Source organism: Xenopus tropicalis, chromosome 9 (genome assembly GCF_000004195.4).
Source record: "Xenopus tropicalis strain Nigerian chromosome 9, UCB_Xtro_10.0, whole genome shotgun sequence".
NCBI classification, from domain to species: domain Eukaryota; kingdom Metazoa; phylum Chordata; class Amphibia; order Anura; family Pipidae; genus Xenopus; species Xenopus tropicalis.
The window spans coordinates 79,098,847-79,123,237 of NC_030685.2; the positions used below are offsets into that span (position 1 = coordinate 79,098,847).

The window sequence follows — 24,391 nt, forward strand, 5'->3', positions numbered from 1 at the left end:
TGAGATATCAAAACAGAAATAAAGCACAGGAAAAAAGTTAACAACAAAATAATTTCCCCCCAAAAACATAACGTTCAACACAGCGATCCCCAACCAGTGGCTCAGGGGCAACATGTTGCTCCCCAACCCCTTGGATGTTGCTCTCAGTGCCCCCAAACCAGGGAGTTATTTTTGAATTCCTGACTTGGGGGCAAGTTTTGGTTGAATAAAAACAAGAGTTACTACCAAATAAAGCCCCCTGTAAGCTGATAGGGTGCATAGAGGCTGCCTAATAGCCAATCACAGCCCTTATTTGGCTCCTCCATGAACTTTTATGGTGCTTGTGTTGTTCTCTAAGTCTTTTTACATTTGACTGTGGCTCACAAGTAAGAAAGGTTAGGGACTCCTGATTTAACAGAATAGGGTGCAAAGTACCAAAGACAGCAACATTCGGCCATGTTTTTGCACATTATGCCCTTCTCTGGGCACAATGCTCTGAGACACCAATATTACACACCAATGCCTTGTTCTTGATCCCAACTAAGATATAATCAATCCTTATTAAAGGCAAAACAATCTTAGTGGGTTTCTTTACTGTTTAAATGATTTTTCTCTAAAGACCCCTTATCCGTAAAACCCTAGGTCTTGAGCATTCTAAATAACAGGTCCCATACCTCTATATAGGTATATATATGTGCAGACATACAGGCTTATTTATGCCAGCAACTGTAGTGAGCAAAGTGCAGTTTTGGGTGCAATCACCATATTTTTCCCCCACAATGCATCATATTTTCTCAAAATTTTGATGTCATTGTCAAAACAAATGGGCACAACTGCATGTTTGCCCTATTCTTTGGCCAAGTTGGGCAAGTCAGGCTTGTGTCTATAAATAGATGCTGCCGGAGGTGGAAGAGGGACACAGGTCGTGGGTGGGGAGGGAAGCCCCAACCCGCACCCACCCACGACCCACATATTTGCTGTGCATATCGGCCCGAACCTCCTAGGGTTTCAGGCCATCCCACTCATCACTACTGGACACAGCAGCCAATCACCAAGAGACTACCCAAAAATAACCCATGCTGCCAGAGGTGGAAGAGGGACACAGGTCATGGGCGGGAAGGGCAGCAGGAAGAGCTCAACCTGCACCCACCCGCGACCCACATATTTGCTGTGCATGTCGGCCCAAACCTCCTAGGGTTTCAGGCTGTCCCACACATCACTACTGGGCACAGCAACCAATCACCAAGAGACTACCCAAAAATAACCCATGCCACCAGAGGTGGAAGAGGGACACAGGTCGTGGGCGGGAAGGGCAGCAGGAAGAGCTCAACCCGCACCCACATATTTGCTGTGCATGTCGGCCCGAACCCTCTAGGGTTTCGGACCGTCCCACACATCACTACTGGGTGCAGCAGCCAATCACCAAGAGACTACCCAAAAATAACCCATGCTGCCAGAGGTGGAAGAGGGACACAGGTCATGGGCGGGAAGGGCAGCAGGAAGAGCTCAACCCACACCCACCCATGACCCACATATTTGCTATACATGTCGGCCCGAACCTTCTAGGGTTTGGGCCATCCCACACATTACTACTGGGTGCAGCAGCCAATCACCAAGAGACTACCCAAAAATTACCCAAGGCTGCAAACTGTAATTGCCCTACACTAGTGTTACTGTATATGAAATACGGAACAACAAGAGTAATTGTGTTAATAAGTCACACTAGCTTTAGCTATTGTCATCAGCATGCAAAAAAGTGCTCAGGAGGAAGACCCTGGGATATTTATTCCTCCATTCTTGCCTATTGTTCAGTAATTAATGGCTACTCGCTGTACTAACTAAACAGAACCGCTTACATCTCATCTTTCATCCATCAAACGGAATCAATTGTAAAAGCCAGAAAATGACTGCAGCTTGAGCCTTGCCGTGGCGCGGTCCTCTCGCCGCTTATATATTATTACTAAAAGCCCCATCTATATTCCTAACTGGGATACCGTAACCCCTTTGTCATTTTCCAATAAAACAGGCCCTACCAAATAGGCAGAACACATCGTAATTAGCAGCTGGCAGAGAAAGCTGTAAATCTGTACGAGTTCTGAACGATTTTCCTACATTGTTGCTTTGTTGACAAATGACTCTGTACATGTTAATGTTCCTGAAATGTCCCTATTGCACCTGACGTGCCAATAAATGCCAGCCAGCTGTATGAATTATGGAAATAAGATTTTTGTTTATGAAGGTATCCCAGGCATTTATTTTACAACATGCCTCTTGACAGATTTAATGTCTGGAGTTTCCACTGAAAAGATATTTGCTACCTGACAGAATGCATGATTAAAACTTTCAACTTTTTTTTTTTTCCCCCCCAACAATAAGATGAATGTAGATTCCTTAACAATTAATCTCGGCAAAGATCAGAATATGTTTAAAGAAACTGGAAAGCACTAAATATATTTGGGAAAAAACAAAGATATTGCTATTTCCGCATTAAAGATAGCTTTTGTTTAAATTAGCGTTCAAGTCATCCAAGTACGAGGCAAATGTGCCGGATACGTTTTCTGTAGAAAAAAAAATCCAAGTACATTTTGTCGCGCGTCAAAAAAAGGGCGACAAAAATATACATTGGCGACAAAAAAATAGCCGCGGGCAACAAAAGAATAGCCGTGGGTGACAAAAAAGATGCGGGTGACAAAAAAAAAAACACGCAACAAATGTGTTTCGCGAATTTTCTGCCGTTTCACAAATTTTCTTGCCGTTTCACAAATTTTGTGGTGAAGCCAAACGGGACAGATTCGCTCATCACTACTGGAAACAGAAATAGGTTATAAGTACTGGTGCCTTGTTATTGAAGCTTAAGTTCCCTCTGGGATAGCCAATGCCAATTATTGTTCCTGAATCCCACCCATATTAGTGTTTATATGTCCAATGGGGCTCAAGGTATCCTCTACTGCAGTGGTTCTCAACCTTCCTAATGCAGTGACCCTTTAATACAGTTCCTCATGTTGTGGTGACCCCCAACCATAAAATTATTCCTAAGACCATCAGAAATAGGTGTTTTCCGATGGTCTTAGGCGAACCCTGTGAAAGGGGTCTCGACCCACAGGTTGAGAACCGCTGCTCTACTGCTTAGGAAGTCCTGGTCCAGCACCTATACCCTGTCGGAGAGAATTCTTCCCAATTTTATATTAGTTTCTGGTTTACTAGTGTATATATGGGGAGGGAATTTGTGTCTACTCTCTTTGTGGGCTTCATCATAGCAGGAGTTGAATCTGAAAGAGGTCCTGAAGTGCAGGTAGGCTACCAGTATGGAAGTCCAAGACTAAGCCTAAGGCAACTAAACCTGAAGCCAGGGTGCAAGGGCCCCCATGAACAAGGCTTAGCGAGTAACAGAAAAGCTTTGGGGGTAAGATATTCAGGTTAGCGGGAAAGAGCAGTCCTATGTTCCTTCAAAGAGACATAGTGTGGGGTTTAGTATTCCTTAGACAACATCTGCCTTAGTGTAGGAAAAGAGACTTAAGCTATATTTATCCCTGAGAGGCTTCTACCTGATGGGACCCATTTCACTGTGGTGTCCATCTTGTTGGCGAAACTACATCTTCATATTATCCTGTATTCAACCAGGCTGGGTGGGGGTACTTAATACTGCTTGATTTTGTATTGCTGAATCTTTGCTGTACAATGAACCTTCACAGCATCTAAAGTTACTGTTCAGCAACAACCTATAAGCTCTTTGTAAGCTCTATAGGAGTCATCTCTACAGCAGTGATCCCCAACCAGTGGCTCAGGGGCAACATGTTGCTCCCCAACCCCTTGGGTGTTGCTCTCAGTGCCCCCAAACCAGGGAGTTATTTTTGAATTCCTGAATTGGGGGCAAGTTTTTATGGTGCTTGTATTACTCTCCAAGTCTTTTTACATTTGACTGTGGCTCACGAGTAAGAAAGGTTGGGGACCCGTGATATAGGGGCTACCAAATAGCCAATCACAGCCCTTATTTGGCACCTCCATGAACTTTTATGGTGCTTGTGTTGCTCTCCAAGTCTTTTTACATTTGACTGTGTAAGAAAGGTTGGGGACCCCTGCTCTACAGTATAGCTGCAAGCATTAGAAAACTGCCTTCTGCAAGAATACCATGTATTTTGTTTTCCCCAAATTAAAAACCACACAGTATCCCTTTACTTTCTGCATAAATAATCTCAATCTTTCTAGTCATGACCAGTGACAAGAAGTGAGTCAGACTATATGAGTGGCATTAGCAAGATGGCAATCTCTTGGCATCAAAATATTGGTGGCTAAGGCGATGGAATCTCCACCTCTTTCAAAAAGTATCTTGGATTCGCTCAGATAAGTAATGATAAGGGTGAAACAGCCTTACCCAGCATTCCTATCATTGAAACCAATTGGCTATTCTCCATTGTGAAGTGTAGTGGGTGCTAGGTAGTGAGTTCCCTGAGCAGAACTCTTGCCCCATAGCCGTATGCTTCATGTTCATCTCAAGCAGTCACAGGTGGCAGTTGAGACCCTGTAGTTCCAGCTGCTTTCAGGGCTTCCTTTGGTGCTGTGTGTGCTTAGCTGGCAAGATACCAAGCTGTGTCAAATGTAACATAGCTTTTGGTAACTTTCCCACACATTTTAAAGGAAGAGCAGCTGTGCCGAGGCTTTGTACTCTTTCTCCCCTTTACTAAATGACACTCAGTGACTTACAAGTAGCAGAGATGTGACTGAGGGATACAATATGGTGGGGACAATGGCCTTACCTGAAAGCCTTGACAGTGTCAAAATGCAATTGATTTCATTTGATATTTAATAGTAATAAATGGTTGTACATTCAACCCAATCATATATATATACTGTGTGCTCTGTAGGGCAATTCATAATTTTTCAACAAAAACATATATTAATATTTTATTACTAGCGATGAGCGAATCTGTTACGTTTCGCCAAAAAATTCACAAATCTTTTAAAAGATCAGCGACTATTGTTGCACGCGACTATTCTTTTGTCACCCGCGGCTATTATTTTGTCGCCCGCGGCTATTATTTTGTCACGCGGCTATTATTTTGTCACGCGGCTATTGTTTCGTCGCCCGCGGTTATTATTTCGTCGCCCGCGGCTATTGTTTCGTCGCCCTCGGCTATTGTTTCGTCGCCCTCGGCTATTGTTTCGTCGCCCTCGGCTATTGTTTCGTCGCCCGCGGCTATTATTTAGTCGCACGGCTATTATTTTGTCACACGGCTATTCTTTTGTCGCCTGCGGCTATTATTTCGTCGTGCGGCTATTCTTTTGACGCCCACGACTATTCTTTTTTGACGCCGGCGACAATTTTTGGACGTGCGGCAAATTTTTCCGCTGTGAATTTTTTCATCCATTTCACGAAACAATCCGCCAATGGCGAAACGCGGAAATTCGCCGCGAATCCATGCCTGGCAAAACATTTCGCCCATCACTATTTATTACCATATAAAGATATAAAGAGAATACATCTAATTTCATTTGAATGCCCTATATATATATATATTTATATATATTTATGACCTTCACCCATCATGGTCGTCATCCCCCCCCCTATTTTTTTTTCCAATGTATTTATATTTTTTTCTAGCAGCAGTAAAATGAACTCTACAACAGTAGCCTTTAGGCTACAAAGTTGCAAAATAAATATCATATTTTTATGTTGAAAGAAAATGAGATTTAACACTTCCTTTCTTAGTTTTTTTCTTTGATCTTCGTTTTTGAAGCTGTATGAAATGGTTGGGTTAGCTTTCGCTCAGCCCGAACAGGAAAAAAAACACATTTGTTTGATTAGTTTGGTATAAAAATTGTACACTAATCCATTGTAGGGAAGGAGAGGCAAAATATTAGAATTTTCTAATCAGATTCAAGAATGTTATTTTTCTTAATGTTGATAGGATGGTCATACTTGCATTATGATTGGGATTGGAGAATTTGAACCTGGAGCTGGAGAGTAGTGATGAGCGAATCTGTTCCGTTTCAAGTCGCCGGAAAATTCAAAACGGCGAAAATGTTGTGCGGCAAAAAAAATTGTCGCCCGCGACTGTTATTTTGTCGCACAGCTATTGTTTTGTCGCCCGCGGCTATTATTTTGTCGCACGGCTATTGTTTTGTCGCCCGTGGCTATTATTTTGTCGCACGGCTATTGTTTTGCCGCCCGCGCCTATTATTTCGTCGCATGGCTATTCTTTTGTCTCCCGCGGCTATTATTTCATTGCGCGGCTATTCTTTTGACGTCCGCGGCTATTCTTTTTTTTTGATGCCGTCGACAATTTTTGGACGTGGGGCGAATTTTTTCATCCATTTCGCGAAACAATTCACCAATGCCGAAATGCGGAAATTTGCTGCTAATCCATGCCTGGTGAAACATTTCGCCCATCACTACTGGAGAGTGATGAGCAAATTTTTTCACCAGGCATGGATTCACAGCAAATTGTGACATTTCACCATTGGCCAATTGTTTTGCGAAACTTCCATGAAAATTTGCCGTGAAAAGATTGTCGTGCCTCAAAAATGGGCATGGCCGCGTCAAAATGGCGTAAAAACAAAAAACAGTGGGCGACAAAAAAAAACTGCAGGAGACAAAAAAAAGATGCGAGCGACAAAAAAGTTCTGCAGATTTTTCGCAAATTTTCTGGTCGTTTTGAGAATTTTACGATGAAACGGGGCAGATTCACTCATCACTAGAGCTGTAGTTAGAATAGGTGGGGTAGGATAAATAATGAGAAAAGCTCACACTATATAAGTTAACTAGGGATAAGCTAATCTGTCCCGTTTCGCGTTGCCTTAAAAATTTGTGAATTCATGAAATTCACAAATTCATGAAAGACGAAAAATTCGCGAAACAGCAAAAAATGTTGCGCATCCCAAAAAATGATGCACGCGACACATTTTTTTGCGGCGTCATCTCATTTCCTGCACGCGACACAGAGAGATGCAGAAATTCACCGTGAATCCATGCCTGACTTATTATTTCGCCCATCACTAAGGTTAACCATAAAGGGGACCCTCATATAAAAAGCTGCAAAAAAATGTCCTTTACAAATTAAACATGAAACCCAAATTATTTTTTTTATTAAAACATTCATACCTGTTGCATTTAAGAATCTGAGCTGTCAATCAGATATTGCCTGCCCTGCCTCTATGCCTCAGTGCCCCCAAACCAGGGAGTTATTTTTGAATTCCTGACTTGGGAGCAAGTTTTGGTTGAATAAAAACAAGATTTCCTACCAAATAAAGCCCCTGTAAGCTGATAGGGTGCATAGAGGCCCCTAATAGCCAATCACAGCCCTTATTTGGCTCCTCCATGAACTTTTATGGTGCTTGTGTTGCACTCCAAGTCTTTTTACATTTGACTGTAGCTCATGAGTAAAAAAGGTTGGGGATCCTGCTATAGATGGACATGGGCATTGAGTGTCAGATTGTAGACCATAAATAAGATTTTGGGATGATGCAAAGCTTATCTTAATAACAGTGTTTACGAAATGGCAGCTGTCTGCTTGCTGTGATTGTGTACTTGTGGGAATGAGAGAAACCAGATTTATATAATTTATGACGGGTCCCCTTTCATTTTTTTCTGTTTCAAGGAGGCCCTATCATGCTGAGGTCAAAGGCACATGTATTTTCTACCCCAGACTATAGTTACTTTGGTAATAAATTAGCTAAATTGTCCTATATTTTCCAGCATAAAGTATTTATCCTAATGACCCAGGCCCAGGGAGGCCTTAGATTTCTATCTATAACCTTTTATCCTTTCTAGGCCTGTGTGGGTTCCATATAATTTAGAAGTTCGGTTGATTTCTTTGTAAAGATATTAACTTTTCTTAAATGTAGTCTCCTCAATTAGCTTTGGTCACAACACTAATCATTTATAAAATGTTTTTCCAGTATTACTGTTTCAGTTTAGTAAAGCCAAGGTGGTTCTATGAGTGTGGGTGCATTCAGAATTAATAGCACACTAAAGAAAAGAGGATTTCTTCGCTTTTCACTAGTGATGGGCGAAAAGTTTCGCCAGGCATGGATTCGCGGCGAATTTCCACGTTTTGCCATTGGCGGATTGTTTCGCGAAACGGATGAAAAAATTCGCCGCGGAAAAATTCGCCGCACGTCCAAAAATTGTCGCCGGCGTAAAAAAAGAATAGTCGCGGGCGACAAAATAATAGCCGCGGGCGACGAAACAATAGCACGCGACAAAATAATAGCCGCGGGCGACGAAACAAGAGACGCGCGACGAAACAAGAGCCGCGCGACGAAACAAGAGCCGCGGGCGACGAAACAATAGCCGTGCGACAAAACAATAGCTGCGGGCGACAAAACAAGAGCCGCGGGCGACGAAACAAGAGCCGCGCGACGAAACAAGAGCCGCGCGACGAAACAAGAGCCGCGGGCGACGAAACAAGAGCAGCGGGCGACGAAACAATAGCCGCGCGACAAAATAATAGCCGCGGGCGACAATTTTTTTTGTCGCACGACATTTTCGCCGTTCCGCGAATTTTTTCGGCGAAGCGAAACGGAACAGATTCGCTCATCACTACTTTTCACTCAATGGTACATAGTAAATTTGTAATAGTAATTAATAATAGTAAATTTGGCAATCCTGTGCAAGGCTGATTGTATGTCAAGAGATGGAGAGAATATGCCTGACCACTGCCTGAGAGGGTTATAATCAGAAAATGTAGATATTACTGTTGATAAAAGTTTATGTTGCATAGGATAAGTCTGGTTAATATCCAATAGATATATTACACACATGTGAGGTTGGCACGTCAAAATTATAAACCAATAAATGCTGGGTGGGAATTGTTTTGCGAAACTTCAGCGAAAATTTGCTGTGGAAAGATTCGGCGCATGTAAAAAAAAGTCACGGTTGCGTCAAATTGGGCATGGTCGTGTCAAAATGGGCACAGTCACGACAAAAAAAAAGCGTCAACAAAAAAAGTTTCGCTGATTTTCCGCGTTTCGAGAACTTTACTGTCTTTTCGCAAATTTTTGGGCAAAATGGGACAGATTCGCTCATCAGTATTCATAATGTAATAGGTAAAAAGCAAGAAGAACAGGACACTAAGGGGCTGATTTACTAATCCACGAATCCGAATGAGAAAAATTCGGATTGGAAAACGAACATTTTGCGGCTTTTTCATATTTTTTTGCGATTTTTTCGGCGCCATTACGACTTTTTCGTAAATTGGCGCGACTTTTTCGTAACCGTTACGACTTGCGCGAATTGTCGCGTCTTTTTCATAGCCATTACAAATTTCGTGAATTGTCGCAAGTTTTTCATAGCCATTATGACTTTCGCGAATTGTCACAACTTTTTCATATTGCGCTCGAAAAATTTGTGACAATTCCCGAAAAAGTCGCAAAATACTGATCATTACGAAAAAAACGCATTCCGACACTTTTCGGACGTTCGTGGATTAGTAAATGTGCCCCTTAGTATGAAAATATACTGCTCGCTTTATTTTACATATCAAAAACAAAGATACCCAACGCGTTTCAAACCCACCAACATAACATTAATTTGTTTTTCTCTAATTGCTAGCATATTTACGAAAAAACCCGATTGCAAAAATTCACAAAAAAACTTTGCAAAAAAATTGTAACTTTTTAGGAAATCTAGCTTGAATGCTGAAAACACACCTCCCATTGACTTCTATTGCAGATGACCAGGTTTTAACTCTCCAAGTAACATGTTGGAGGTTGGAGACTTCCCTATGTAATGCAATTTATCCCATTTTCATTGGATAAAATGTTTTCTTGTAGTTAAGTCTTACCCAATGGCCACTGGCTTCCAAGATGCCGGCCTACATGTACAAGCATTAAACAAAATGGCAGCCACAAAGAAAACTTTTCTGAATAGGTCCCTCAAACCCCCTTATGCGTAATTCTTTTTGGATGGATTACGAAAAAAGTTTGGCTTCCAGGTCCTGGATCTAAAAATTGTGTAAAAATTAATTTAAAAACAAAGTTTTTCATAGAAATTCTGGATACTACAAATTAATGATAGTATATCTAATATAACATATATTTTAGCATAATAACAATTATAATACTGTAGACACCCCACCCAAACAGCACGGGAATCTGTGTCAAGGGATCCACCAGTTAGAAAGTCCTTCTCTAAACACAACTGTAATTGGAGACAGTAGAGTGTAATGCTATCCCTGCCTCGGTACATGATAATGTATTTCTTCCATTATGTACAATAGCATATCCTAAACCATAGTCGCTATGTAGCCACAACACATTATTAGTGCTTTATGTGGTTTTTTTGGACCAAGCCACAATTGTTTGGAAAACAACCTGTGGTTGACCATATTATTTATCAGAATTACTCACTGCCTGGTATAGTCACTCCCTGGTATAGTCAGCTGGTTACTCTGTAGCCTGAGACAGAGACAACAACTGACAACAAAACAGAAGCAATAATTTTGCGTTTGACACATTAGGGGGTTACATGGGCGGGGTACAAGCAAGACCACAAATGGGCATACAATAACCACGGTGGTTTTAAAATACATGAATGAAGCAAATAAGTTTAATTGTACTGCAATTTACTGTCATTCTAAGGGCATAAAAGCTAGAGTTTTTGTATAAACAAATTAACCCTTATGAGCAGCGTGTAGATTTTTAAAAAAAAAAAAGAAACATTGTTTATTGTTTGTGCTCTTCTGACTATAACAAGCAATTTGCCTGGCTTAACATGTGCTTATACACATTCAAATGGCTCCAATATGTAGGTAAGGGCAGGGTTGAAAATCACATAGAAGAATAGTATAGGCAGGCACTCCGAATTCCCAGAAGTATGTAGCAAAAGGCAGCCATGTTATAGGTAAAAAGTATTTAAAGTTTATTTAATCTATATATAAAAGAACAAAAAAAGCCTTAGTCGTTTCGTACCAATAGGGTACTTAATCATAGGCTACCACTGGGGGCAGGGTTGGACTGGGCCACCAGGACACTGGGAAAAACATCCAGTGGGCCCCAGCAGCCCAGACCCAATGCCTGTTGCCATTCCCCCAGCCTCCCCTGACGCTTTTCACTTATGTGTGCTCAGGGGAGGACGTCATGAGGGGGCCCCTGCGGGGGGTTAGGGGGGCACATTGGGGCACTTTGGGGGTATGGGGCCCACAGTCCGACCTTGGGTAGGGGTCTGACAAAACCAGTCTTGGCAGTGCTTGTAAATTTAGGATTAGTTTATAGAGTAATTCATGAAAATTGGAACATCGGTGGCAAAAATAAAAATTCCATAATTTCTTGTCGCAAAAGTCTGATGGAATACAGAAACTGATTAATAAAAAATTATGGATTGCATTTTCTCTTTCCTGGTGAAAAAAAATGAAATTTTGATTATTTTTGATTTGGAGTTTTCTGAACTAAAATTTTCCAGATTTATCAATTTAAATAAAAAAATGAATGGAATGAAACAAAAAATGAGATTAAGTAGTAGAATGTGATATTAGTGAAATCGGGTTTTTAACATGATTGAATTATTTGTAAACATTTTGGAAATTGAAAACATACTGCATTCAACTGAATTCGAGTTTTTTCAAAAATAGAAAAAAACTCGGAAAAAATAAATAACTGAAGTCATCTGCCTTATTGGGTAAGGGAAGTGAAGCAGGAATTGAAGCCGGCCTCGGAAGGCTCATTTCCTCTAGTCAATAATAAATTCAATGGACTGCCCATAGCTGTAGTGTAGTCTGAATTGTTTATATACATTTCTCTCTCTTTACATATACAATAATTAGAAGACATATTTTACTTGACCCAGGAACCCTTAGAAACCAATGAGATGATTATTAGTGATGGGTGAAATAATTCAGCAGGTATGTATTTGAAGCAAATTTTTGGCATGGAAACAAAATTTGGCATGAAAAAATTTACTATGTGGAAAAAAAATGCCGCCCATGTAAGAAAAAATAGTTACGTGCATCAAATAAATAACGTGCGTTTTTGACACACAACATTTTTGCCATTTTGCGAACCTTTTGAAAGATTCGCAAATTTTCCAGTGAAGCAAAATGGGACAGATTTGCTCATCACTAGTGATGGGTGAAATGTTTCACCAGGCATGGATCTGGCGCATTCAAAAATTGTCACAAGAATAGTCATGAGGGTCAAAAGAATAATCGTGCATCCAAAAATTGTTGCAAGAATATGAAATGTCAAAAATTGTCACAAGAATAGTCACAGGCGTCAATTTTTTTGACACACAACATTTTCGCCATTTCGCGAATCTTTTGAAAGATTCGCAAATTTTCCAGTGAAGCAAAATGGGACAGATTTGCTCATCACTAGTGATGGGTGAAATGTTTCGCCAGGCATGGATCTGGCGCATTCAAAAATTGTCACAAGAATAGTCATGAGGGTCAAAAGAATAATCGCGCATCCAAAAATTGTTGCAAGAATATGAAATGTCAAAAGAAATGTCGCAGGTGATAACTTATTTTTTCGCTGCGAAGCATTTTCAGTGTTTCGCGAATTTTTCGCCATTCTTTTGAAAGATTTGCGAATTTTTCGGCAAAGCGAAACGTGACAGATTCGCTCATCACTACTCATCACTAATGACTAGTACGATGGTGCCAAAATCTGATGAGTAGCACATATTACCTGTTGGATATTTTAAGAAAGAAGAGCGGGAAAGGTCAAAAATGATCCCATGATGTAATAAGTCAAAACTTCTCTCTTTAAAAGACACTGGTCCGTTCAAAATAATGTGAGTTTTTTTTTTTTGCTAGGGCAGAACCGATAAATCTTCTAATTAAAACAGTTTCATTTATGGCGCACATATGGAAAATAATACTTGTAAAATTGGAAACGGTTTGTGCCTAGTGCTGTCAATACTTTGAAGGATGGGGTGATTATAAAGCAAATGAACAATACTTTTAAATGTGCATTCACTTATCTTTCCAATTAAATTCTTGTTAAACAACTGCACAGACAGTAATGGTGCCTCTGTGAAGCACTGATCAAGACAGGTTTATTGTAAATTTTACTCTACAACAATTAATCAAGCAGGCATATTCTTTATTATTAAATTATTTAGGCAGGCAGTGTGCTTAATAAGAGCGCCGTTTTTGTAGTGTGTGACCTTATTATCGTCACTCTTTTGTTGAGTTCATTGATATAATAATAAACTTAATTTATTTTGCAAAAATTTCTGATTTTTATTTTGTATTGTTATGTAGTTTATATCAGTGATCCCCAACCAGTGACTCAGGGGCAACATGTTGCTCCCCAACCCCTTGGATGTTGCTCTCAGTGCCCCCAAACCAGGGAGTTATTTTTGAATTCCTGACTTGGGGGCAAGTTTTGGTTGAATAAAAACAAGATTTCCTACCAAATAAAGCCTCCTGTAAGCTGATAGGGTGCATAGAGGCTGCCTAATAGCCAATCTTAACCCTTATTTGGCTCCTCCATGAACTTTTATGGTGCTTGTGTTGCTCTCCAAGTCTTTTTACATTTGACTGTGGCTCACGAGTAAGAAAGGTTGGGGACCTCTGGATATAGGGGCTACCAAAAAGCCAATCCCAGCCCTTATTCGGCACCTCCATGAACTTTTATGATGCTTGTGTTGCTGTCCAAGTCTTTTTACATTTGACTGTGGCTCACTAGTAAGAAAGGTTGGGGACCTCTGGATATAGGGGCTACCAAATAGCCAATCCCAGCCCTTATTCGGCTCCTCCATGAACTTTTATGGTGCTTGTGTTGCTGTCCAAGTCTTTTTACATTTGACTGTGACTCACTAGTAAGAAAGGCTGGGGGCCTTCCCTTTACTAGTGCCAATGCCTGCCCCCCCCCATCACCAATGTGCATTGGGTTTGCGTGTAATACCAGCAAATCAAAATTTCCCAGTAATTTTACATTGTAGCAAGATGGCTGACTTTAGCACTGTTCTACAGAATTATTACTGGAAAATCTTTTAGCAGCTCAAGTTGTTTCCACGTGCACATTGTTTAATGCCAGAAGCCAAACCTTTGCTCCATTTTGAAAAAATGGGGAGCAAGGTGCATTGTGGGGGAAAAAATAATCTTTAGCCAATTGTAATTTACATTAAAAAATGTTAATCTACCTGCTGAGAAAAATTCATAGCCACAGTTGCACATCTTAATGTTTATCAGAGTAAGAGGCCATCCATGTAGATATTCATATATTCTATCAGAATGTTCCCTTGTGCAATCACAACATATACTTCAACTTCAATATTCCTTTAATAAAATCGTGAAGAGCCTGGCTTTTTCTATCAGTAAAAAAAAAAATACGAGATAAAAGTTTTAAGACTCGGTAAGTGATGGTGCCTAACTCTGTCCCACTTACAATCATGTGATTTCTTACTTTTAATAGGAAAAATAAATCATTCCCAAAAGATAATCTTATCTCGTGTAAGCCATGTAGTTTAATATCAATAGTTTCTGATGCAGAAAAACACCCTGTGGGATTGGAGGGGGAAAAAACAGAATAATGTAGTTTATTTCCCTGTAGCCTTGTTTGATGGCGAGAGAAAGGAAACTAAATAAAATATATCATACAAATAGAAATAAGGCAATGGTGGTGTGAGGGTTATTGAGCAACATTTAGGTTTATTTTTTATTATAAGCACTTAGAATGCAACATTTATTAATGAAAAGTATGTCATTCTCTCTCTCTATATATATATTGTATTGTGTATGATTTGCCCCAAGATTAATGGGACTGAAAAGGGGGTGTGGCCATAGTTTGTGATAATAAATATCTGGCATGCATTGGTAATTGAAAAATTACCTCTACAGAGACTAAAACTATTATTCATTGTAAAAGTACAATTTAAGGGGGGCCATAACCGAATAAATAAATGAAGAGACCGTTTCATCAGAGAAGACTGTTTGTGTAGCTCCATAGACAACTTGGTTTCCACCCTCCATAACAAGCTGATCAGTAGGGCCAAACTCATCATAAGGGGATTAAGAGGGACTTGGCAGTTAAGATACATAAAGCAATATAACAAGCTGAGCTAAGTGAGTGCAACCTATATGGTTTGGGGCTAAAGATGGCCATACATGCACCGTTGATATTGTACAAAACCTCATTTCGTACGATATTCGGTGCGTGTATGGCAGCTCGACGAGCCGACCAATATCGCAAAAGGCTACGGATATCAGTCAACTCGCCGATCAGCCAGGTTAAAAGATTTTGATCAGGCACCATTGAAGGCAACCGAGCAAAGTCTACATTCAGGGCTGAATCGGCAGAAGGAGGTAGAATTCTTATTGTTTCTACCTCCATATCTGACAATTCAGCCCTGAATGTCTGTGGAGGGTGGGAACGATCTTTCGTGGGACCATTGGTCGCACAAAAGATAGAAAATTGCTACGTGTAGGCCCACCTTAAGTGAGGAAAATGGTTAGTAGGTAGTACTAGCATACTGTAGAGATGTAAAAATGTGGGAAAGTTCAAAATCATGATCTGAGTCATTGGTTATTAATGATGGAATGTGCTATACAAAATTACAAGGTGTCTTTGGGCTTCAGCATTTTCAAATGTAGTCTTGGTGCCATCACTATCAGTAGATCTGCCAGCCACTGTCCCTGGGCACTAATATTAGTTAGACCAAATGTAAATGTCTGACTAGTTTGGAAATGGCAACAATTACAGTGCAACCTCCTCTACTCTGATTTGCTATACTACTATGATCCCTTAACTAACAGGCAGTGTCACCTGGGAGAGAGACGTCCAATTTACCACTCCTACATTGGTGCTCCGAACTGCTTTTTCTAGCTCAACCTATCTGACTTCTATAGTGTACTATGACAGGAGCTAAACCTACTACTATCTTATACCTCATTCACAGGATCCTGTCCCTCCTCTTACCCTTCTTGGGGCCTTTTATTTACTAGGGCCTATGTCCAGGCTCTCCAACTGACATCAACCTTCCCAAAGAATATGTGCTGCTTCACCTTTATAAAGAAGGGAAACAACTCCCAAGCCTAAATTAGGCCCAGCTAGTAGGTGATTTTACAGCCATATTAGAAGCTAACCCTATGGGCTCCAACACAACCACAATGAGTAAATGATTGAGTGTGGACTTTGCAGCTCAAGGCACTATAAGAAAAATACACAATACTGTAGCTCTCAGCATCTTCAAGTCACAAGGAATCACAAGAAAAAGTGCAAAATAAAAGTTGGCAATAGAACAGTTCCACAATGGGTCAAAAAGTTGGAAAAAAAACTGCAATAGGTAGCAAAAAAATAATGTACTGTCATCCCAAATCTGCAGTTAGCAATTTGGAATTTGCCAAGAACCTTTCTCTTTTGTAATAGTATGATTCTGTATTCAGATATATACACCTATAGATGCCATGCACAATTTCTGTTTATATATAGTAAAACAAATGCACCTTACCAGCAGTACATCTTATTAGAATTAGGTGATACAGGAGGAGCGGACTTGCAGGAAAACAGACAATTCCTCAACCCTAGCTTTGTTTCTAATGGAACTAATGGATCTAAGTGGGTCTGTTCCAAAGGGGGGGTAAATTTAAACATAGTTAAGTCAACCTGAAATGTGATTGATATGCTAGGTAGAACAAATACCTGGGTGTTCATGAGTTAAAGAACTGAAAGAACAGAAGAAACCATATAGAGAGCAATAGTCCAGTATCATTGTACTGCTACAACATGGAAGACAAGATCCACAAAGCAGCAAGTTTCTCAATACACTTTCTCTTCCCCTGGTGCCATGGAAACTTTCAGCTCCTTTCATATATTTCTAAGCCCTAAATAATGACAAATATCCCTGAATGTTACATGTATATAAGTAAAACCATTAATGTTTAACTCGTGAGCCAATGAGATCTCCTGGGAATTTGGTTATATTGAGTATGGAAGATTAAAGGCAGTAATTGTAGCTTATTATAAAAGGCTGATTTTTCCAAGGGATATCCTGGCTCGGGCAGGCAGCAAATGATTTCAGGCTCCAGTCTAGCAAAACCAGGACTTGGATTGGAAGATCCTATTTTCATATTGAGCTAATATTTAAAAATAACCAGAAATCTAAGAGTTGGGTAGCGATCGCAAAAGGCAACCATGTTTCCATAAGGTGCTGCTTTTCAATTCTTCAGTAGAATGGAATAAGCTGCACATTTTACAATAATAATAATGATAACACCAATAATAAAAAGCTAATTGTAAGAAATAAGCATTTAATGGTTATTGGCCTTATTGTCTGGGAATTCCCACAATAGCTATAGTGACCTACAGGATGGGTATTTCCTGTTCTTAATGATGGAGTAGTTAAAGCTATGAGCTTTTAGTTCTACAAGACAATCCTCAATTGCAGGGAAACATCTTCCCCTGTGGCCGTTATTGCTCAGAAAAGTTCAAAAGCTAAACACTAAACTTTTTTTTTTCCCTTTTCATTTCCAGATAAGCTCAAAGCATCGTCACAAGCCAAAGGGAAGAATCTAAACATTGATCAAAACGGCAGTGAGAAAAGAAAAGAGTAAATAAAAAAATGTTCCTCCGGTCCAAGAAAAACACAGTTGCATTAGGGGAAGTCAAAACGTGTCCGCGCACTAGAAATAACTTACCCTGATTTACAATAAATCGTAGTTTCTGTATCGTGGACAGGTTCCCACTGACTCTGTATATCCCATCAGCATCCATTCCTATAAATATAGAAATATACAAATGGTTACGGCACTCGCTGTGATACAAATTGTTTAATTATGGTAAGCTACTGAATATTTTAGAAACAGAAGTTATTTTAGGGCTACGATATATTTACACTAGGCTCTTTCTTGGCAAAAAAAAAATGCAACTCTAAAACGGAAAAGGAAAGTTGTGCCCATAAACAAGCAAATAAAAGTACAGGTATCGGACCCCTTATCCAGAAACCCGTTATCCAGAAAGCTCCGAATTACGGAATGCCCGACTCCCATAGACTCCATTTTAATCAAATAATTCAGAATTTTAAAAATGATTTCCTTTTTCTATGTAGAAATAAAACAGTACCTGTACTTGATCCCAACTTAGATATAATTAATCCTTATTGGATGCAAAACAGTCCTATTGGGTTTAATTAATGTTTTATTGATTTTTTAGTAGACTTAAGGTATTGAGATCCAAATTACGGAAAGACCCCTTATCCGGAATACCCTTGGTCCCGAGCATTCTAGATAATGGGTCCTATACCTGTAATTCACACATTATGGTGAGCGATGCATGGAATAGCCATCATATATTATATAGTCATGGTATTAAACAAATATACTTATGAGTGACGTGCAATGTACGAGATGGTGGAGATGGCTACATGCCTTCCCATTCCTCCCCTCGTGAATACAGCAATTCTGACCACAGGCAGCTCTGTATTCATGGGAGTGGCCAGGGACATGCAGCAATTCAACTAGGCTGGAAAGCAGGGTGCAAAGCGCAAACAAATAGTGTATTTTGCACTCTGAATTCTTAAATGACACAGTAGATATGGATAGAGATGAGCGAATCTGTCCCATAGTTACATAGTTACATAGGGTTGAAAAAAGACCATTGTCCATCAAGTTCAACCCATCCGAGTAAACCCAGCACACAACCTATACTTACCAATCTATACACTCACATACATAAACTATATATATACAACCAGTAATACTAACTGTAGATATTAGTATCACAATAGCCTTGGATATTCTGCTTGTTCAAAAACTCATCCAGGCCCCTCTTAAAGGCATTAACAGAATCTGCCATTACCACATCACTAGGAAGGGCATTCCCCAACTCACTGCCCTCACCATGAGGAACCCCCTACCCAACATCCCCCAGCAGGGCATTCCCCAACCCCCTCACTGCCCTCACCGTGAGGAACCCCCTACCCAACATCCCCCGGCAGGGCATTCCCCAACCTCACTGCCCTCACCGTGAGGAACCCCCTACCCAACATCCCCCGGCAGGGCATTCCCCAACCTCACTGCCCTCACCGTGAAAAAACCACCTACGCTGCTTCAAATGGAAGCTCTGTTCCTCTAATCTAAAGGGGTGACCTCTGGTGCGCTGATTGTTTTTATGGGAAAAAAGAACATCCCCCCCCATCTGCCTATAATCCCCTCTAATGTACTTGTACAGAGTAATCCTGTCCCCTCGCAAGCGCCTCTTTTCCAGAGAAAACAACCCCAACCCTGACAGTCTCACCTCATAGTTTAACCCTTCCATCCCCTTTACCAGTTTAGTTGCACGTCTCTGCACTCTCTCCAGCTCATTAATATCCTTCTTAAGGACTGAAGCCCAAAACTGCCCCCCATACTCAAGGTGAGGCCTTACCAGGGACCTATAAAGGGGCAAAATTATGTTCTCATCCCTTGAGTCAATGCCCTTTTTTATACAAGACAGCACTTTATTTGCTTTAGTAGCCACAGAATGACACTGCCTGCCATTTCGCTTTGAAAGATGGAGAAAAATTTGCGAAACAGCGAAAATGTTGTGCAAAAAAAATTGACGCCCTGACTATTCTTTTGATGCGTGACTATTCTTTTGACACTTGCTTGGACACGTGACTATTCTTGCGACAATTGTTGTACGCAAGGCAAATTTTTTCATCCGTTTTGCAAAACAGCCGCCAATGGCGAAACGCGGAAATTTGCCATTGGCGAAACATTTCGCCCATCACAAGATATGGATATAAATTGCATAAAGTGGGTCATCTCCCCTCACAGCCCCCCAAATAATAGATATAAGTACGGGGGAGGGGAACTATGCTGGTAGCGATCTATGACATATCATATGGTATATGATAAAGCCTTAGGAGTTGCTATTTTGAAAGTGCCATTTGGCTGTCCATGACCCCAATGAGCCCATAACAGGTTCCCTGAACTGCTATGAATCTTTTGGCTTCTGGAAATAGGAGTTTAGCACAACCAGTTCCCTATAAAATGTTATAAGGAAGCTTGTGGTTGGTCAGCCGTGGTCAGTGCTTTAGCCAAGCAAGGCTAAAACTGGGCCAGTGGAAGTTTACGGAAATACTCAATTAAGTTATAGGGGCGCTTTGAAATATCGGATAGACTAACAAATAGTAGATTGTGCCTATTTTTTGTATTTTGCACCCTGACTTCATAAATGACCCCCTATAGTGTTCATTAACAGTAGATATGGATAGAAGGTTCATGAAGTGGGTCAACCCTCTCACAGCCCCCAAAAGAATAGGTATTAGAACTATGCTGGTAGTGATCTATGGTATATTTCTCTATACATGTTATGATTAAACAACCAGTTCCCTATAAAATGTTATAAGGAAGCTTGTGGTTGGTCAGTGCTTTAGCCAAAAACTGGACCAGGGAGATATTCATGGAAGTTTAAGGAACTACTAGATTACGTTTGAAATTGTGGATAGATTAACTGTAGTGATAAACAATATATCAATATACAGGCTGACTATTAGCAAGTGTAAGGTAACTAAGAATTGATATGACTAAAATACAGGTATGGGATCCCTTATCTGGAAACCCAATATCCAGAAAGTTCCAAATTACGGAAAGGCCTTCTCCTATAGACTTTATAAAATGATTGCCTTTTCTCTGTAATAATAAAACAGTACCTGTACTTGATCCCAACTAAGATATAATTACCCCTTATTGGGGGCAGAACAGCCCTATTGGGTTTATTTCATGGTTAAATGATTCCCTTTTCTCTGTAATAATAAAACAGTACCTGTACTTGATCCCAACTAAGATATAATTACCCCTTATTGGGGGCAGAACAGCCCTATTGGGTTTATGTAATGGTTAAATGATTCCCTTTTCTCTGTAATAATAAAACAGTACCTGTACTTGATCCCAACTAAGATATAATTACCCCTTATTGGGGGCAGAACAGCCCTATTGGGTTTATTTAATGGTTAAATGATTCCCTTTTCTCTGTAATAATAAAACAGTACCTGTACTTGATCCCAACTAAGATATAATTACCCCTTATTGGGGGCAGAACAGCCCTATTGGGTTTATTTCATGGTTAAATGATTCCCTTTTCTCTGTAATAATAAAACAGTACCTGTACTTGATCCCAACTAAGATATAATTACCCCTAATTGGGGGCAGAACAGCCCTATTGGGTTTATTTCATGGTTAAATGATTCCCTTTTCTCTGTAATAATAAAACAGTACCTGTACTTGATCCCAACTAAGATATAATTACCCCTTATTGGGGGCAGAACAGCCCTATTGGGTTTATTTCATGGTTAAATGATTCCCTTTTCTCTGTAATAATAAAACAGTACCTGTACTTGATCCCAACTAAGATATAATTACCCCTTATTGGGGGCAGAACAGCCCTATTGGGTTTATTTCATGGTTAAATGATTCCCTTTTCTCTGTAATAATAAAACAGTACCTGTACTTGATCCCAACTAAGATATAATTACCCCTTATTGGGGGCAAAACAAGCCTATTGGGTTTATTCAATATTTAAATGATTTTTAGCAGACTTAAGTTATGGAGATCCAAATTACAGAAAGATCCCTTATCCAGAAAACCCCAGGTCCCGAGCAGTCTGGATAACAGGTCCCATACCTGCAACTAAACTGGTAAAGGGGATGGAAGATTTAAACTATGAGGTGAGACTGTCGAGGTTGGGGTTGTTTTCTCTGGAAAAGAGGCGCTTGCGAGGGGACATGATTACTCTGTACAAGTACATTAGAGGGGATTACAGGCAGTTGGGGGATGTTCTTTTTTCCCATAAAAACAATCAACGCACCAGAGGTCACCCCTTTAGATTAGAGGAAAGGAGCTTCCATTTGAAGCAGCGTAGGTGGTTCCTCACGGTGAGGGCAGTGAGGTTGGGGAATGCCCTTCCTAGTGATGGGGTAATGGCAGATTCTGTTAATGCCTTTAAGAGGGGCCTGGATGAGTTCTTGATCAATCAGAATATCCAAGGCTATTGTGATACTAATACCTACAGTTAGTACTAGTGGTTGTATTTATAGTTTATGTATGTGAGTGTATAGATTGGTAGGTGTGGGTTAGGTGTGCTGGGTTTACTTGGATGGGTTGAACTTGATGGACACAGGTCTTTTTTCAACCCTATGTAACTATGTAACTATGTAACTATATATTTAAATACTGAAATTACTGTGCACTATAACAGCGGCCCTATAACTGCAGCTCTCCAAGCTTTTAAACTTGCCTACTGGAGCAAACTTATATTTCTCAGCTTTTAATTCAGGGTCTACTCTTTATACTTTATTATGACATCCATAAAAACACTCCAATGCTAGGTTTCTATCAAATCAGTTGGCTGTTACAGTTCAGCGCGGCACCTAAATGCCCGACAGAATAAAATTGGCTTTGAGTGTCCAAAGCAGTTCTGTCATTCTAGCACTCTCAACACTCTATCATTCTAGCCAAAATGCCAAAATGGCTTGATAACACATTTTACCGGCACAGCAGGATTTGTTTTAGCGGGATAAACCCTGCTGATTTAATAGTAGCAAACCATGTAACGTTTCAGGGGGAACGCCCCTTCGTCAGACATGTCTGACGAAGGGGCGTGCCCCCGAAACGTTACAAGGTTTGCTACTATTAAATCAGCAGGGTTTATCCCGCTAAAACAAATCCTGTTGTGCCGGTATTTTGTGCTATTTGGATCGTGGAGGAGAGTGCCGACATTTCTTTAAATACTGTGCACCAGGTGGAACAGAGTGGAAAGGCCAGGGTGTGCTGGTGAGTGTGGATTGATAACACATTTTGCCAATAAATTGAAGATCTCTTTTCAAATTCTCACTTTTCTTGTCCCCCTTTTTGTCTTTAATGGAACTATATGGATTCCCTAAACTACAAAAAAACCCATACAGTCACCTTTTCCTAAACTATTTCACTCAACAGGCCTCCCCTCACAGTAAAGAAAAATTGTATTTCACTTGGGTATCCCACAATACGGAGACAAATACACAGTTGGAAATGTTGCTACAATTACAGCGTTCAGGATCCATAGCTCCTTACTCCAAGGACTTTGAAAGTTTAGCCAAACCAAACCAATGTAAATTGGAGGATTTAGGCGAGTATTTCACAACCGCATTCTCCTAGCTGGATCTTACATATATTATTTTAGAAACACAATTAGGCCAAGTGTAATTTAGAGGAGAGAAAGGACTGACTGAAACGTTTTCTTTTACTTGTGATCCTGTGAACAATTTTCAAACAGAATAACTTTAAAGGCACCTTTCTTTCAGAAACAAAGTACCAAGCAAAATGTAAGTAAGAATTTCAGTAGAAAGACACACAGCACAATTTCATGGGGATTCGGACCACACCGCGGTGGTTGCGGTGAACTGAACGAGCGCTACAGTTATGCATGGCCTAGTGCAAGGCTGGCACCGAATGGCACGTTTTTGGAACCATATTAAATGGACTAAGTTCAAAGAATTAAATAATGGCTCCTGTATTATTTAAAAATAATGGATTAAACCATTCATTTTTTTTTTTCAGAAATCCCAACAGCATTTGGAAAATCTTATAAGTTCCATGTTATTTTGTCTTATGCTCTTACGTTATTTGAGTTTTTGGTCTTGTATGTTTTGGAAATGAAACAAGCAAAGCAAAAATCGGGGGAAATTAGCGATCATCGTTAGTTTTAATATCTTATGACAGCAAACATGAACACATGGGCTTAGCCTACTTGCACACCCAACTTATCAAGTCAAGAATTGGGCTCTGTGATAGGAAGAACTATGTGATAGGAGGTATGAACCTTCTTGAGTGATAGGGTGTTTCCCTGGGGTAGAAACAGTTGGATAGTTGAATAGGGCAGTCCCACTAGTGATGTTAGGATGTAAAAAATGGGAGTGGTATAGCTGTTTCTCTTGAGGAGCATCCTAAGCTGGGGTAGGAGACTCCCTGAGTGATAATTAACCTGTGCCGAACAAGGCCTGTACGTTGAGTTATGCTTAGAGCCAAGTATCCAACAAGGTATTGTTTCTACTGAGGATTGGCTTAAAGTTTTTCACAAAACAAAAACTGTGTACTACCGTGTTAGCCAGTGTCAAAAATAATTAAAAAAACCCCCACAAATACAAGAGTATCGTAGAAATGATACCTACAGTATATTGGCTAACAATAGGAATACAATGCAAGCTTTCGAAGCTCTAAGGCCCCTTCGTCAGGCAAAATGCTTGATGAAGGGGCTTTAGATCTCTGAAAGCTTGCAATGTATTCCTATTGTTAACCAATATAGGTATCATTTCTACAATACTCTTGTATTTGTGTTTTTGTAATTACGTTTTTGTATATGAGGGTTGATTGACCAGTATAGGAACTCCTAAATGATAGGAATAGATAACATGGTATTTGCCTATGATTAATTGCCTTTTGGGTACAAAATGTGTAAGGCTCTAGAGATGTTGGGTTTTTTTGCTTATACTATTATTTTATGGCCTTTGCTGGAT

General features: G+C 40.1%; 1 protein-coding gene across 1 annotated transcript in view; it reads right to left on the reverse strand.

Moving 5' to 3' along the window:
• The window catches only part of arhgap15 (Rho GTPase activating protein 15), a 396,561-nt gene that overhangs the window by 109,296 nt on the left and 262,874 nt on the right, over positions 1 to 24,391 (reverse strand). The window contains exon 12 of the mRNA XM_018097301.2: positions 17,556 to 17,633. Coding sequence (XP_017952790.2) covers positions 17,556 to 17,633 — 78 coding nt within the window. The remainder of the gene's footprint in view (positions 1 to 17,555; positions 17,634 to 24,391) is intronic.